Source organism: Lipotes vexillifer, unplaced genomic scaffold (genome assembly GCF_000442215.2).
Source record: "Lipotes vexillifer unplaced genomic scaffold, Lipotes_vexillifer_v1.1 scaffold162, whole genome shotgun sequence".
NCBI classification, from domain to species: Eukaryota; Metazoa; Chordata; class Mammalia; order Artiodactyla; family Lipotidae; genus Lipotes; species Lipotes vexillifer.
In genome coordinates, this window is record NW_006779114.1 from 223410 (window position 1) to 238974 (window position 15565).

Consider the following 15565-nt stretch of genomic DNA (forward strand, 5'->3'; position numbering starts at 1 on the left):
GCTGGTTCCTCGTCGTCTCAGTGCCGTACGTCCTCCTGGCCTGATCTCGTGTTTGGGCACCGTGTACGCTGTCGCCTCCGCCGCGATGGGCAAAACTTCCGCTTCTCAGGGTCCAGGAGCTCGGCCCGACCCGGTGCGGAGCTTCAATCGTTGGAAGAAGAAACACAGCCACAAGCAGAGCCAAAAAAAACAGTTGAGGAAGCAGCTGAAGAAGCCCGAGTGGCAGGTCGAGCGCGAGGTTATCAGCCGCCTCATGCAGAAATTTGAGAAGGTGAGGCCGGCGCCGGGGAGGGGGCGCGGGCCGGCTGCGGGGCTACATGTCCCTGCCGCGCTGGGCTGCACAGACGAGGGGGCCGACCTGTCACTGGTACCCTGCCTGGGGAGCAAGCCGTTAGTTCCGGAGAAGGGAGTGAGGTGAGAGGTGCCACCCGGGGCCCTGTTGAGGCCACAGGTGGGCTGCTGAGTGCCACAACCCAGGCCTCCTGACCGTCCAGGCCGCTCTTCTGCTCACCACACTTGTCTTGATAAAATGATGGAAATACAGTGGTACTTAAGCATAGGGAGATTAATTGCTATAGTAGGTATAGAAATATTCATGAAAATAATACTAACAACAGTAATGGTAAATAATGACACATTTAAAGCCACTCACCATGTGCTTCCCATTAATTATTTGACTTGATCTGAGGCATTGGGTCTTATTTCCATTTTATAGATGAGAACATTGAGGCTCCAAGAGGGTAAGAAACTTGTCTGGAGCCTAGACTCACGTCTTTCTGATTCCAAAGCCTTTGCTTATAATCGTTATGCTAGTCTTCCATTTCTCATCACCATCGTTCCTATGCTTATTTTTTCTGCTTGTTTCATGTCCCCATCCTAGAACTGCTATAGAAAAGCTGGACTCATGGTCTGTTTCTGGTACCTGCCATCCCACAATGTAGCTGATGTTCCCAGATGAATGTAGTAGTTATCCTGTAGTTATCATTTTGACTTCTTGATCTCTTCCAAACTCACGCTCCTTGGGGCTGCCACTACCCCTTCTTTTCCTTCCTCCTAAATTCCACGTCTGTTGGCCTTCACCCACCTCACTTAGCCTTTCAGTGATTCCCCACTTCTAGTGCAGTGTAATCGGGGATTTAACATATGGGATATATCTGGAATTAAAGTCATAACGTGTCATGCTTTTCTTTAAACAACGCTTAGATCAAAAGTAAGGTTAGAAGGAGCTTAGAGTTTGTTTTGGGCTTTTAAGTTAAGATGATGATGATTTGATTCTGGCTTTTGGTTGCCCGATGAGTGACTTTGGGCAAGTTGCTTTGCTTCTCTTGTCTTTAAAAGGTATAATAATATCTACTTTATAAGTTATGGGCAGGTAGTAAGAATGCATGTAAAGTATTCTGCACAATGCCTGACGCATAAATATTCCATATATTACCTGTTACATTACTACTGCTGCTGTATACACAGCACCTCAAGAAGCCACTGTAAGGTAAATTACTGTCAGATTGCATTTTGGGCTCTTCTTCATCTGACTGGAATTGCTTCCGGTGGGGAGCCTCATCCCTTGCTTCTTCTCACTCTGTTCTCTTCTCTTGTGTAATCCCAAGGTTTATTCTTGTGACTCTTCCTTCTTGCATTCTACCCAGAGCTCTTCTGAGTTCATATCCTTTTTTTTTTTCTGGCTGTGCTGGATGTCTTTATTTGTGTCATAGGATACCTTAAATGCTGCAGATTTAAAACTGAGTTCATTATCTTTTTCTTCTAAATTCACAATCCTGTGTATTATTTCCGTATTGCCACCATGGCAAATTACCACAAATTTGGTGTCTAAAAACAACAGGAATTTATTCTCTCTCAGTTCTGGAAGCCAGAAGTCTGAAATCAGTTTCACTGGGCTGAAATCAAGGTGTCAGTGGGGACACACTCCCTCTAGAGGCTCTAGAGGAAATTCTGTTTCTTGCTTCTAGCTTCTGGTGGATGTATTCCTTGGCCTGTGGCTGCATTACTTCAATCTCTGCCTCCATGGACACACTGCCTTCTCCTGTTCTATGTCAAATCTACCTCTATCCTTTTTTTGTAAGGGTACTTTTGATCACATTTAGGGTTTATTCAAATAATTGAGAATAATCTCCCCATCTCAAGATCGTTAATTACTGTGCAAAATCTCTTTTGTCATGTAAGATAATATCCACAGTTCCGGAGATTAGGATATGGGCATATTTGGGGACCATTATTTAGGCTACCCCATCCTAGCCCCACCACCTAAGCAGACTGATGAGCTAGAAACCTAGGAGTAATCCTAGAGGCCTCCGTCTTATCACTCTTACATTCAGTTAGTCACAGTGGTGATTAACTCTGCTTCTTAAATTTCTCAAATGCTTCTCCATCCCCAGTGTCATGCCTTAGTTCAGGCTCCATCATCTCTTGCCTGGGTTACTACAGTAGCTATTGCTTGTAACATGGGTCAGCAGACTTTTCCTGTAAAGGACAGGGCAGTAAATGGTTTTAGCTTTGCAGGTTGTAAGGGTGGAACTACTCAACTCTGCCATTGTAACACAAAAGCTTGCCATGGAAATACTTAAATGGGCATAGCAAAACTACAGCTACTAAAACAGGTGGTGGGATTTGTCCCTTAGGCCTTACTGCCTTCTAATCTGTCCTCCATATTTGCTAGAATGATTCGTTCCAAGGTGAGGTCCAATTGTTTTACTCCTGATTAAAACCCTTTCTTGGCTCACAGTTATTTTCAGGAAAGTGGTCAAACACTTCAATGTATCAGCGTGTTCTAGTCCAGTGAAAGAGTAAGTTATTTGTGGTCAGGCAGACCTGGTTTAAATCTCACTCAGTTCAGGTGTTGACTCGCCAAATTTATGTCCCTGTGTCTCAGTTTCTTTATTCAACAGAGATTATTAACCACCCAGAGTGTTGTAAGGCTAAAATGAGGTGATGTATATAATCCAAGTGGTATGTGGTAGGCACACATGAAAGAACAACCTGCACTTTTGTGAATTGGCCATGCTCCTTGATGCTTCTTGTCCTGGTACTTGATGTTTCCACTGCTTGCAGTGAGCAGTCCCATTTCCCCAACCCTAGGGACACCTACTCATCCTCCAAGATTTACCTCCAACTTCTCTTCCTGACCTCCCCAGGTAGGGTTAGGGCTGCTGTGTGTCCGTAGCATTTTGTATATGCCTTTATTTTAGCAGTCATCAGCAGGCTGTGATGACTGGCTTTAACTTCTTTGTCAGCTCTACCACTAGGCCATTGATGATATACTTGCTTTGCTGTCCCCAAAGATGGGTCCCACAGTGCTTGTCCTTGAGAAAACCTTTAGTATTTAGATGTTTGGTGCACACTGACCTTTTCCAGGTGGCTTTATTCTGCTTGGTAACGTGGGTCTGTTCTTTTTGGTCTCTTGTTTTAATAATAATTACTAACATTTATCAAGCTTTTATACATGTTGATTTGCCATATTCTCACAACAAACAGCCCTATGGGATAGTTCCCATTATATAAGTGAGGAAACTTTAAGACACAGCAAGTCTAAATAATTTGCACTACATTAAACAGGAAGTGAAAATGCTATTGATAGTAAGGGAAAAAGTTCTAATCCAGGAGGTATAGGTCTGATTCCAGGGCTCCAGACCACCATGCTTTACTGTGTTGCACAAATGTTTAAATCCCAATCTTTCACTAACTTGAAGGAACATTTTTTTTCCTGCTAAGTATTGTTCTTTTTTTTTTTTTTTAAGTTTTAGAAATATTTTCTTAAGATTTTGTTAAGAAATAAATGCAGTATGGAATCAGTTGCCATGGCTAGCAATACTAGAATACAGTCAGAGCAGATTGTATGTAAAAAGGGGCAGACCCTACCACATGGCTTCTCAGATGGTAGAATTTGTGCATAGAAGTTTTATTACAGAGGACAGTACACAGGTGGTGCTCAGTAGCCTCACTGGTGAAATACTGAACAATTTGATTCAGAGACATTTTGGAACATTTTGAGAGGTTGTTGTTGAGGCTTAGGTAAAAATAGGTGGAAAAAAAAATACCTGTCTGTATCTCAAGGGAGGTGGGGTGGGGTTGATACATTTTGACAGATGTAATGCTAGTAAATATGTGCAGTGCTCTGGAGTTAGAGGATGGTGTAATCAGGGGAAAAAGATTGAGTTATTCTGTGCAGAGCCCTTTCTGGCCAGATGACTTAGAGAAAGGTTTTTCCTCTGGGCACGCTACCCTTCTTCCTGGTGGTTGCAGCCTCAGGCCTGGCTGGTGGAGCTGAAAGTGGGCTGGATTTCAGCTCCCACCCCTCAGCCTTACCAGATGCCTTTGGGTAGGACATGAACCGTACAGCAGTTTGTGGTAGACATGAGTGGAGCCAGTTCTTGAATGATGTGTTCTCCAGGTGGAAAAGATTGGCAAGGACATTGTAGGTGGAGGGAGCAACAAGAGGAGATACAAAAAGATGTGAAAATACATGGTGTTCTTTGAGGGGAACATACTCCTTGGAGTGTGATATGTGTTCCAGAATTGGCTTCAGATGAGGTTGAAGAAGAGGGTTGAAAGTGGACTGAATGACTTTGGAGGCTGTAGAAGGTAGAATAATGACCTCCTAAAGACGTCAGCATCCTAATTCTCAGACCTGTGAATAAGTTACATGGCAAGGGGTAATTCAGGTTGCTAATCAGCTGACTTTAAAATATGTTGGTTGATCTGGATTATCCAAGTGGACTCAGTGTAATCATCCAAGGGCCCTTAAGTGTGGAGAAGGGAGGCAGAAGAGTCAGTGTCAGAGCACTGTGAAGTGAGAGACTTGACTGTCCATGCTGGCTGGCTTTGAAGATGGGAGGGAGCCATAAGCCAAGGAATGTGGGCAGCCTCTAGAAGCTGGAAAAAGCAAGGAAATGGATTCTCTCCTAAAGTTACCCAAAAGAATGCAGCCTTGCCAACTTCTTGATTTTAGTTGAGTAAGACTGGTTTTGGACTTCTGACTTCCAGAATTGTAAGTAATAAATTTATATTGGTTTAAACCACTGTTCTTGGTAATTTGTTACAGCAACAGTAGGAAACTTATATAGAGGCTGTCTTTAAAAGCTTTATCTAGAAGCAGTGGTGAGTTTCTGGGGACAATTAGAGAATATATCCAAACTGTAAAGGGTCTGGAGGCTACACTGTTGGTATAGTCTAGATCTTGGGTCCTCTGAGAGGCAGATGCCCAAGATGGGGTTAAGTGAATTGGAATTTATTGGGGGAAAGTGTCTGTAAAGGTAAAGGAGAGGGAACAGGAATAGGGAGGGAAAGGAAAGAGGACAGGAGGAGGGGGTAGGAGGCGCGCAGGCTGCAACACTGTTTTCAGAAAGCTGACAGGATGTCCTCAAACCAAAGTTGCGCCTTAGAGGAATCCCCTGTCCTGCGGGAATGGGTACTGCTGCTGTGCTTGGTCACTGACTGTGTGCAGGCCAGGCAGGCATGGCTTGTTCAGTGGTGGCTCTAGAGCGTTGACAGCTAGCATTTATCAGTCAGCTCTCTTCCCGAAGTGGGAACTCTGGGTGGCTTATTTCTAAGGCCACTATGTAGGGTGTGTGTTCTAGAGGGGCTGATGGAGAGCTGGGGATTGAAGCTTATGGAGAAATGTTGAACTATTTGTTTAGTAATGGTTTTCACTTGCTGAATGACTCAAGCTCTCCGCACCTAGGATTCATTTAGATTTTTTATTGTAATCAGCTATGCTATATAGGAACTCTGCTTTCTAATCTGATTTTGTTTTTTACTTAATCAGAATTTGGTCTGGTGTAATTTGAAGTACATTGCTTTTCTTCTCTTGATTGCAATAGGTGGAGCATTCTAGGAAGTTTTAAATACTTTTTCCTCCCTGCTTTGGATGTAAAAGCATCATTCACATTTGTGAAAAAAAGACAGTTGGAAGAAGTATAAGAGAGTGGTTAAGTAATATCCACCCTGTTCTCCTTTTCTCTGCCCCCTCTAACTTTTCCACCAATGCTGGGACGTTCTTAATAAGTACCGTCACTGAAACATCTGTTCTTTGATTTCAGGAGAATGATGATACAGATTTTTAGAGGTTTTGATTGATAGAGATGTTATGATTTTTCTAAGAGTGATTTTTTTTCTAAGAAAAGGATGAAGGGAAGGGGAAGGAGTTTTATTTTTTTTGTAGGAACCATAGCCATCTTCTGCTGTGGCTTCCTAGTGTTCCTTGGACTATAATTGACAGTATTCTAGAACATGGTTGGCAGACTTTTTCTGTGAATATTAAGTTTTGTGGGCCAGATGGTCTCTGTCATAACTACATAGACAGTATGTAAATGAATGGTTGTAGTTGTGAATATTAAGATAGTGAATATAAGTTTTGTGGGCCATATGGTCTCTGGCACAACTACATAGACAGTATGTAAATGAATGGTTGTAGTTGTGCTCCAGTAAAACTGTATTTACAAAAACAGGGAGGAAAAGATTGGGCCTGTGGGCCATAGTCTGCTGACCCTTGTTCTAGACATTTAGAGTAAAAAATGTCCTTTTTGTTTCTTTGGTGACCTCTTTCTAAGCGTATAGTGTGCAGTTTTATGTTGTAATGGCTGGTAGAGTACTGGAATAGTTTGTTTCTTCCAGACTTTCCCTTTAGGAGGTTGATAGACTTTAGAAAGATATGCACTCTTTTGTCTGAGTAGCCCACTTTGCCTGTGGGCTCTATCTATGATGGGGATTAGAGAGTGTGTTGCCTGTCTGGCTCCTGTAAGCATTCTACTTGATGTGAAAACAGATTTTTAGCTGATAATACCACAAATGCAGGGTGGACTGCACCTGATTTTAATGTCCGGTTTGGGAGATTACTTACCTCCTAATTTAGGTTCCTTGATAGGACAGGATATTATTTGAATAAAGTTTTCTCCTTCTACTGTTCATATACTGATTCTGCCTCCTCTCCAGTGTTATCTGGAATGAGTTGTAGGGATTAAGGCAATGTTTTAATAATTATGTTTTCATCATTTGAGGCCAGAGAATAACCCTGTTTAGACTACATTAAGAATCTGTAGACTAAAATGAAATACAAGCTGTCATCCCTTTACTGCCTGGAGTGTAATTTTAATAAATGAACCTTACAAATGCAGCTTTCCTCTTTTGCGAATCATGAATAATTTGGCAGCACATTCCCAGATCTGAGTAGTTCCTACTTTCAGCATCTATGATAAAATAATTCTCCTGAGCATCCGGAATGAAATACAGAAAATTGGTTTTATGCTAATGAAGAACATCAGTGATGAACATTTAGGTAATGTAAAGTTAAAGGGCAAAATGTTACTTTTTGTGACTTCAGATCATGACAGAGACACTTTCCCTGCTTATTGTTAAATAATACCCCTCCTCCAGTATACCCCCAAATGAGTAGTTGTCAGGTTGGGTTTGAAAGGTTTGTGCTAGCAAGATATATTTCTGCACCTAACTTCAAGTTAGTCTCCAAAGTGTGTAAAGAGAATTTTTCTCATCGTGGTCTGTGGTTTATAGTCATTTTGCCCTTTACTTCCTAGACTGATACTCTTTGAAGGATGGGATGAAGGGAAATTTTCTTCCTAAAATTGATGTGATGATGACTTATTGTATTGTTAACATTTTAGAGGTGTTCGAAGATATTGAAGGTAGGGGTGTGTGTGTGTGTGTGTGTGTGTGTGTGTGTGTGTGTGTTGAGTGAATGAAGTTTTTTTTTTAACCAGTTGAAATGGTTATAGAGTTATATTTTTGATGATAGCTTCTTCAAGGCATATTTCTTTTCAGAAGGAATGATAGTTTTTACTTAGAAGTGATGATTAAATTCAATACTGCAGTACCAAGGATGCGCTAGGCAGCACAATGTAGACAAAAATTAGTTTTGTTGTAAAACAAATGAATTATGCAGTATGTTATTTTGCCTTATCTCACATAGTCCCCTTTTACTTTTCAGATAAATGTAAATGAAATTACAAGATTTTCAGATTTCCCTTTGTCCAAAAAAACACTGAAAGGTAGGTTCATGGTGATCTTGGGACATATTGTTGGATTTCTTGATGCTTTTTTTAAATGGAAAAATGTTTAGAGAAAGTTTAACCTGAAAAAAGTCTTATTTTGTTGGACTTAATGAAATTTAAAAGCTTTTGCACAGCAAAGGAAACTATAAACAAGACGAAAAGACAACCCTCAGAATGGGAGAAAATATTTGAAAATGAATCAACGGACAAAGGATTATCTCCAAAATATATAAACAGCTCAGGCAGCTCAATATTAAAAAAACAAACAACCCAATCAAAAAATGGGCAGAAAACCTAAATAGACATTTCTCCAAAGAAGACATACAGATGGCCAAGGGGCACATTAAAAGCTGCTCAACATCACTAATTATTAGAAAAATGCAAATCAAAACTACAGTGAGGTATCACTTCACACCGGTTAGAATGGGCATCATCAGAAAATCTACAAACAACAAATGTGAAAGGGTGTGGAGAGGGTGTGGAGAAAAGGGAACCCTCTTTCACTGTTGGTGGGAATGTAAATTGATACAGCCACTATAGAGAACAGTATGGAGGTTCTCTAAAAAACTAAAAATGGAATTACCATATGACCTAGCAGTACCACTACTGGGCATATACCCAGAGAAAACCATAATTCAAAAAGACACATGCAGGGGCTTCCCTGGTGGCGCAGTGGTTGAGAGTCTGCCTGCTGATGCAGGGGACACGGGTTCGTGCCCCGGTCTGGGAAGATCCCACATGCCGCGGAGTGGCTAGGCCAGTGAGCCGTGGCCGCTGAGCCTGCGTGTCCGGAGCCTGTGCTCCGCAACGGGAGAGGCCACACCAGTGAGAGGCCTGCTTACTGAAAAAAAAAAAAAAAAAAAAAAAGACACATGCACCCCAGTGTTCATTGCAGCACTATGTGCAATAGCCAGGTCATGGAAGCAACCTGAATGCCCATCGACAAACGAACGGATAAAGAAGATGTGGTTCATATATACAATGGTATATTACTCAGCCATAAAAAGGAAAGAAAGTGGGTCATTGGTAGAGACGTGGATGGACCTAGAGACTGTCATACAGAGTGAAGTAAGTCAGAAAGAGAAAAACAAATATCATATATTAACACATGTGCTCTGCAACGGGAGAGGCCACAACAGTGAGAGGCCCATGTACCGCAAAACAAAAATAAAAACAAAAAAAACATGCTATATAAAAAAATAAAATAAAATTCAAAAAAAATCTTATTTTGATATCATGAAAACCTATAGCAAGAAACAATATTAATTTATTTAAGTTTTACCAATTTGTCATTCTCATTCTTTCTGGACTGGTTAAAAAACAGTAGTAAAAAACCAAGGTGCCAGGGGCTCTGAATAATTCAAATGTTTAAAATAAGCAAGAGAACAAACAAAAATGTGTCACCTTTTGTATTGATTTGCTAGTGCCACCAGAGCAAAATAACACAGACTAGGTGGCTTACACAACAGAAATTTATTTTCTCATTGTTCTGGAGGCCAGAAGTCTAAGATCAAGGTGCTGGCAGGGGTGGTTTCCTCTGAGGGCCATGATGGAAGGATGTTCCAGGCCTCTCTCCTTGGCTTACAGATGGTTGCCCTCTGCTGCCTCTCAAAGTAGTTGTCCCTCTGTGTACTCACACCCTAGTGTTTGTTTTTGTGTCCAAATTTTCCCTTCTTATAAAGACATCAGTCAGATTGGATTTGGGCCCACCCTAATGGACTCATTTTAACTTAATCACCTCTTTGATCACCTGTGTCTGAATACAGTGACTTTCTAAGTACTGGGGGTTAGGGGTTCAACATATGAATTCTGGGATTGAGGGGGTGCACGATTCAGCCCATAGTACTGTTCTACAGGGATGCTCTAAAGTGTCATTTTCTTCCTGTCCATACTGGCAGGTTTGCAAGAAGCGCAGTACCGTTTGGTAACTGAGATACAGAAGCAGACCATTGGGTTGGCATTGCGAGGTAAAGATGTCCTTGGAGCTGCCAAAACTGGATCTGGCAAGACTTTGGCTTTCCTTGTTCCAGTAAGTAGTTTTTTCATGTTGGGTCAGATCCTTTGTTATATGATTTTAAAGCATTCTGTGCCTAGATAGAAATAATTATGTGAAGAGTTGTTTCATGTTGGGTTTCCTTAGCTAGAATGTAAGCTTTATCAGACTTGTGCCACATCTGTCTTGTTCTCTACCGTATCCCCCATGTCCTAGCACAGCACCTTGCACATGATGGGCACTCAATAACTTATTGAATGAATGAATTATCGTGTGCTGACAAGCCTGAATTCCTGAAGGATGTGGAGTGTTCCAGGGTGGCAGGTCAGAATGGTTCTTCTTTGCAATGAGCCCGGTGGCATGGCAGGGAAGGCTGTTTCTGTACTCACCCTTGCAAACCTGCCAATTGCATTTATACTTGCCACCTGTTTAGGATAAAGCTAAAATTGCTCACTTTAAGGAAATTGGGTCATTCATTGAGAATTTTCCAGGACATTGATATCTATCTTTTATAGCAGTAGAACAATAGAGCCTTTTAGGAATTCACTTATATCTGTTATGCAGTTGGTCTCGTAATTTTTAATTCCTGCTAAATAATCAGCTCAGAAAAATCACATTTGATTTTTTGTTCCAAGTGTTAAAAAAAATTTTTCTCTTAAATTCTATTTTTTATAACAACATCTTTCTACAACTAGAAAACTCAGTCACTGTATAACTATGTCAGTTACACAGAGTTTATTTTAATGTGGTTTCTGTTCAGAAAATGGTGACAAATATTTTTCTGAAATCTGTTTTAATGAACTGTGGGCTATACAGACCTTTCACTGATTGCCATCTCCTCATGGCGTGTCTCTGGTAGCAGCTGCACTGCCATGGGGCTTCTTTTCCTCTGTGACTTGGGGGAGGATGCTTTTGGTGGCTAGAAGAAAAAGAAAAAACAAAGCAAACAGTTTCTTCTTTCTGATTAAGACTCATGACAGGTATGCTTTCTCCTTGGAAGGTGCCTTTGATTTGGGGGGGCAAGCTTGACTTAGGAGTCAAAAAGTTGCCTCTCTAAAGGACTTATTGAACATGAATTTGTTCTTTTTTGAGGTGCTGGAAGGCTTGTATCGTCTGCAGTGGACCTCAGCAGATGGGCTGGGGGCTCTGATTATATCACCTACAAGAGAACTGGCCTATCAGACCTTTGAGGTTCTCCGAAAAGTAGGGAAGAATCATGACTTTTCAGCTGGCCTCATCATTGGCGGAAAGGTTTGTCTTTTTGTCCTTGTCCTTCTTTCTTTCCTTCTATAACTTATTTATGTTGGAGCACTGTGGCGGTTGACCGGGAAGAGGTAGAGGTATAATCTAAACAGAGGCTGGCCCCTTAGACAGGAGGTGGCAGCATCCTGGTGTGGTCACTATCATCCAGAATATGTTTGTCAGTTTTGCAGGTCCAGAAAGTCTGTTTTGTCAGGGTATCTGGATTGATCAGATTCTCTGAGACTAATTAATTCTAATTAGCCTGTAAATCTATTTGTTAATATTCATTGGAAAAGGTACATTTCAGTATGTAGACTAGTTCCTTTCAATAAAGTATCTAGGAGGTTGAATAATTCAGAACATTGCTGGGTCAGCAGCAGAAGAAAGGAAGGTAGAAGGTAGTTTTGAGGAGTGTTTATTTTAGGTTATAGTAAAGCCTGCTGCTCCACTTCTCTTTCTTCTGGTTTACCTGGACTACTTGTCTCGGCTAGAGTCTCTTCCAGATGGTGACGAATTCTTGAATTTATATGCAAACATGCACAAAAAAGGAAGAGTATCACAAGCCCTCACATACTCATGTACCTATCACCCAGCTTTAACAACTAACATTCTGTGGCTCTTGTTTCGAGGAGAGATATTCTAGAATGTGGAGAACTCAGCTCTTGTTTTCAGTCCATGAAGTGCAGTGAGTGGTGTCAGAGAGCCTGTTCAGTGCCCCTGGGTTCTGACTTAAAAGGATGGGTATAATTCTAGTTTTTAAGTGGGTTCTGGCAGACACAGGAAGAAACAAAGACTTGGAGCAGTCATATATTTTTCTTGGCTTCAAAATCCCAGATATGATTAAGAATCTAGAGAAGCTCTGAACTCCTTAGGTCTTCACTAAGGACTTTTATTTAGCCCAGAAATTTGGATGTGCTATAAAAATAGAAGGGAGAAATTACATTTACTTCTAGAGTATTTACATTGCTATGATGAAATGCCACATGCAGATGGCTTGTATAGTTTTGGTACACAGGCTGCTCAGTGATGGGTCTGTGTACTCAAAAGAAACAACTGTTTTCAGGATCTGAAACACGAAGCTGAGAGGATCAATAACATAAATATACTTGTTTGCACACCGGGTCGGCTTCTTCAACACATGGATGAAACGATATGTTTTCATGCTACCAATCTCCAGATGTTAGGTGAGTCTAATATATCTCTAATAAAAAAAAATCTCAGGCTTAGGAGTGAGCACTCATAAATTTTAATGATAGAAATATTTTATTGAATAAATATTGTGACTAAAAATCTGAGAAATAACTTGAAGCAATTTTTTGGCATATGGTTCTAAATCCGGAGAGTACAACTCAGACTTTTTTTTAAATATCTTTATTGGAGTATAATTGCTTTACAATGTTGTGTTAGTTTCTGCTGTATAACAAAGTGAATCAGCTACATGTATACATATATCCCCATATCCCCTCTCTCTTGAGCCTCCCTCCCACCCTCCCTATCCCACCCTTCTAGGTCGTCACAAAGCATCAAGCTGATCTCCCTGTGCTATGCAGCAGTTTCCCACTAGGCATCCATTTTACATTTGGTAGTGTATATATTGTCCATGCTACTCTCTCACTTCGTCGCAGTTTCCCCTTCCCCCACCCCATGTCCTCAAGTTCGTTCTCTACATTTCCACCTTTGTTCTTGCCCTGCCACTAGGTTCATCAGTACTGTTTTTTAAGATTCCATATGTGTGCGTTAGCATTTATATTTGTTTTTCTTTTTCTGACTTACTTCACTCTGTATGACAGACTCTAGGTCCATCTACCTCATTACAAATAACACAATTTCATTCCTTTTTATGGATGAGTAATGTTCCATTGTATATATGTGCCACATCTTTATCCATTCATTTGTTGATGGACATTTACGTTGCTTCCATGTCCTGGCTATTGTCAGTAGTGCTGCAGTGAACATTGTGGTACGTGTAACTTTTTTTTTTTTTAACATCTTTATTGGAGTATAATTGCTTTACAATGTTGTGTTAGTTTCTGCTTCATGTAACTTTTTGAATAACCGTTTTCACTGAGACCATTTTTAAATCAAAATAGAAAGAGGTAAGCCCTCTTTTCTGTATGAAATTAGACGCCTCAGTATTTGACACTGCTAAGAGTTATCTTTTAAGGTACATCTACTTATGATGTTACCTAATGTGTATTTTTTAAAATCAACTTCGGAATAATTCTAGGTTTATAGAAAAGTTGCTGTGATAGTACAGAACGTTCCTCTATATGCTTTCGTCCCTCAGTTTCCCCCAGTGTAACATCTTATATAACTTTGGTACCTTTGCCAAAACTAAGTGATTAACATTGGCATATTTATTTACTATACAGACTTTTTTTCTATTTTACCAGTTTTTCCACGAATTTCCTTTTTCTGTTCTAGAATCCAGTGCAGAATACCATATTGTATTTAGCCTAACGTGTATCTTAAATATTGTTGTTCAACTTGCATCTCTCTTTTTAGTTCTTGATGAAGCAGATAGAATCTTGGATATGGGCTTTGCTGATACCATGAATGCTATTATTGAAAACCTTCCCAAGAAACGTCAGACTTTGCTTTTCTCAGCTACACAAACCAAATCTGTAAAGGACCTTGCACGCTTGAGTTTGAAAAACCCTGAGTATGTTTGGGTTCATGAAAAAGCAAAATACAGGTATGTACTATTTGAAACCGTATTTGATTCAATCACAATCAGTGTTCTCTCTTTTTAAATTAAGAATTTGATGTTTCAAATTAATACTACTTTTCTAGGAAATAAAATATTATTTTATGTTGTTGATTAAATATGCAAAGCATAGTAAGTATATTGGTAAAAATTATTTAAATTCTCTATGCATCTTTAAATGTGTGACTACTCTAATGCAATATTTTCCAAAATGTGGTGTGGGGAACAAATTCCCCCATAAAATAGGGGTGAGGTGGGGAAATGCATACCTAGATAGATAAATAGCAGATGTTGAGTTAAGGTAAAGCAGTGTTCTTCAAGACTTCTCAGAACCTTTAATATTTTCTTGGACATTGTGATTCTTCAAAGCAGTGGGAGATGACTAAAGCTTCCTGCATTTACCGAAATTATTTTGGTACAGAATCATTCTTTTTATCTGTATTATGCAGGACTAATATGCTATGGAACACATTTTATCAATTGCATTAATATTTAGCAAAATGCCTTTCTGTTTAAAACATTGCAGCAATGTTTTGTGTTGGTCTCACTAAAACTGGGAAGTAAGGTATGTGTGTCTATGTGACAGTAAAAGGTGTGTGCGTGTGTGTGTGTGTGAGAGAGAGAGAGAGAGGTGTAAATGGGTTGGGGGAAATATGTTTTAAAGTGTATTTTGATATTATGACTGCTGGAAGTATATGTATGTTTGGTATGAATCATATGCACATACATGCAGACTGTGGAAATACTTGACTTCCAGAAATGTTTTCCAGTGAATTTAAATTGAATCTGTATTGAAGATCTCATTATCTCTATCTTAACTTTCATTTCTTGCTGTGAAATGTTAGTCTAAAAAGAAATATATTGGGAAAACAAATTTGGTTTCTTGGAAAGTCTTTAAATACAGGGGATATGGGCATTGAGGCCCACCTTGACTTTGTTCAACCAATAGATGTCTAGGATTAAAAAAAGCCTGAGAAGAGGCTAGATTCTATGCTTCCCAGGTGATCCTAGTGGATAAACTTTGGAGAATCTGAGTTCTGGTAGCTTTGGTTATCAAGAACTCCTTAGGAATGGGATAGCAAGAGATATTTGAGGTACAGTTTCCTCCTTGGCTTACCATTGAGTAGACACTGGTTTTTGTTTGTAAATTTGTGTCGAGACAGCTCTTGAAATTCTTGGTACAATTAATTTGATAATCTAAAGACTGTCTAGGTCTTTTGATTTTATTCATTGTTCTCTTTGCTGTTTCCTTTCTGCCTGTTTTTATCTTTACCTGACACTAATTTTTCAATCATTAGGTGGTCTCTAAAATGTAAATTAATCCCTGTTCCCAGTTTCTGTAGATAATAGTTGGTCATTATCTGTAGATCATGGAGTTAGTTAGAAAAAAATGAATGCAAAAACTGTTTATTTTGGGCTTCCCTGGTGGCGCAGTGGTTGAGAGTCCATCTGCCGATGCAGGGGACACGGGTTCATGCCCCGGTCCGGGAAGATCCCGCATGCCGCGGAGCGGCTAGGCCCGTGAGCCATGGCCACTGAGCCTGCGCGTCCGGAGCCTGTGCTTCGCAACGGGAGACGTCACAACAGTGAGAAGCCAGCGTACCG

At 40.2% G+C, this 15565-nt stretch overlaps 1 protein-coding gene across 2 annotated transcripts in view; it reads left to right on the forward strand.

Annotated features, from left to right (window-relative positions):
- Positions 1-15565, forward strand: part of DDX10 (DEAD-box helicase 10) — a 286645-nt gene continuing 271080 nt past the window's right edge. Inside the window, exons 1-6 of one of the 2 annotated variants that reach the window (XR_456974.1) lie at positions 1-271; positions 7955-8015; positions 9917-10047; positions 11104-11262; positions 12317-12437; positions 13759-13948. Coding sequence is in view for 1 of the 2 variants with exons in the window: in XM_007452471.1 (XP_007452533.1) it covers positions 86-271; positions 7955-8015; positions 9917-10047; positions 11104-11262; positions 12317-12437; positions 13759-13948 (848 nt within the window). In the remaining variant the exon portion in view is untranslated. The remainder of the gene's footprint in view (positions 272-7954; positions 8016-9916; positions 10048-11103; positions 11263-12316; positions 12438-13758; positions 13949-15565) is intronic. The other variant, XM_007452471.1, reaches the window with a different exon arrangement.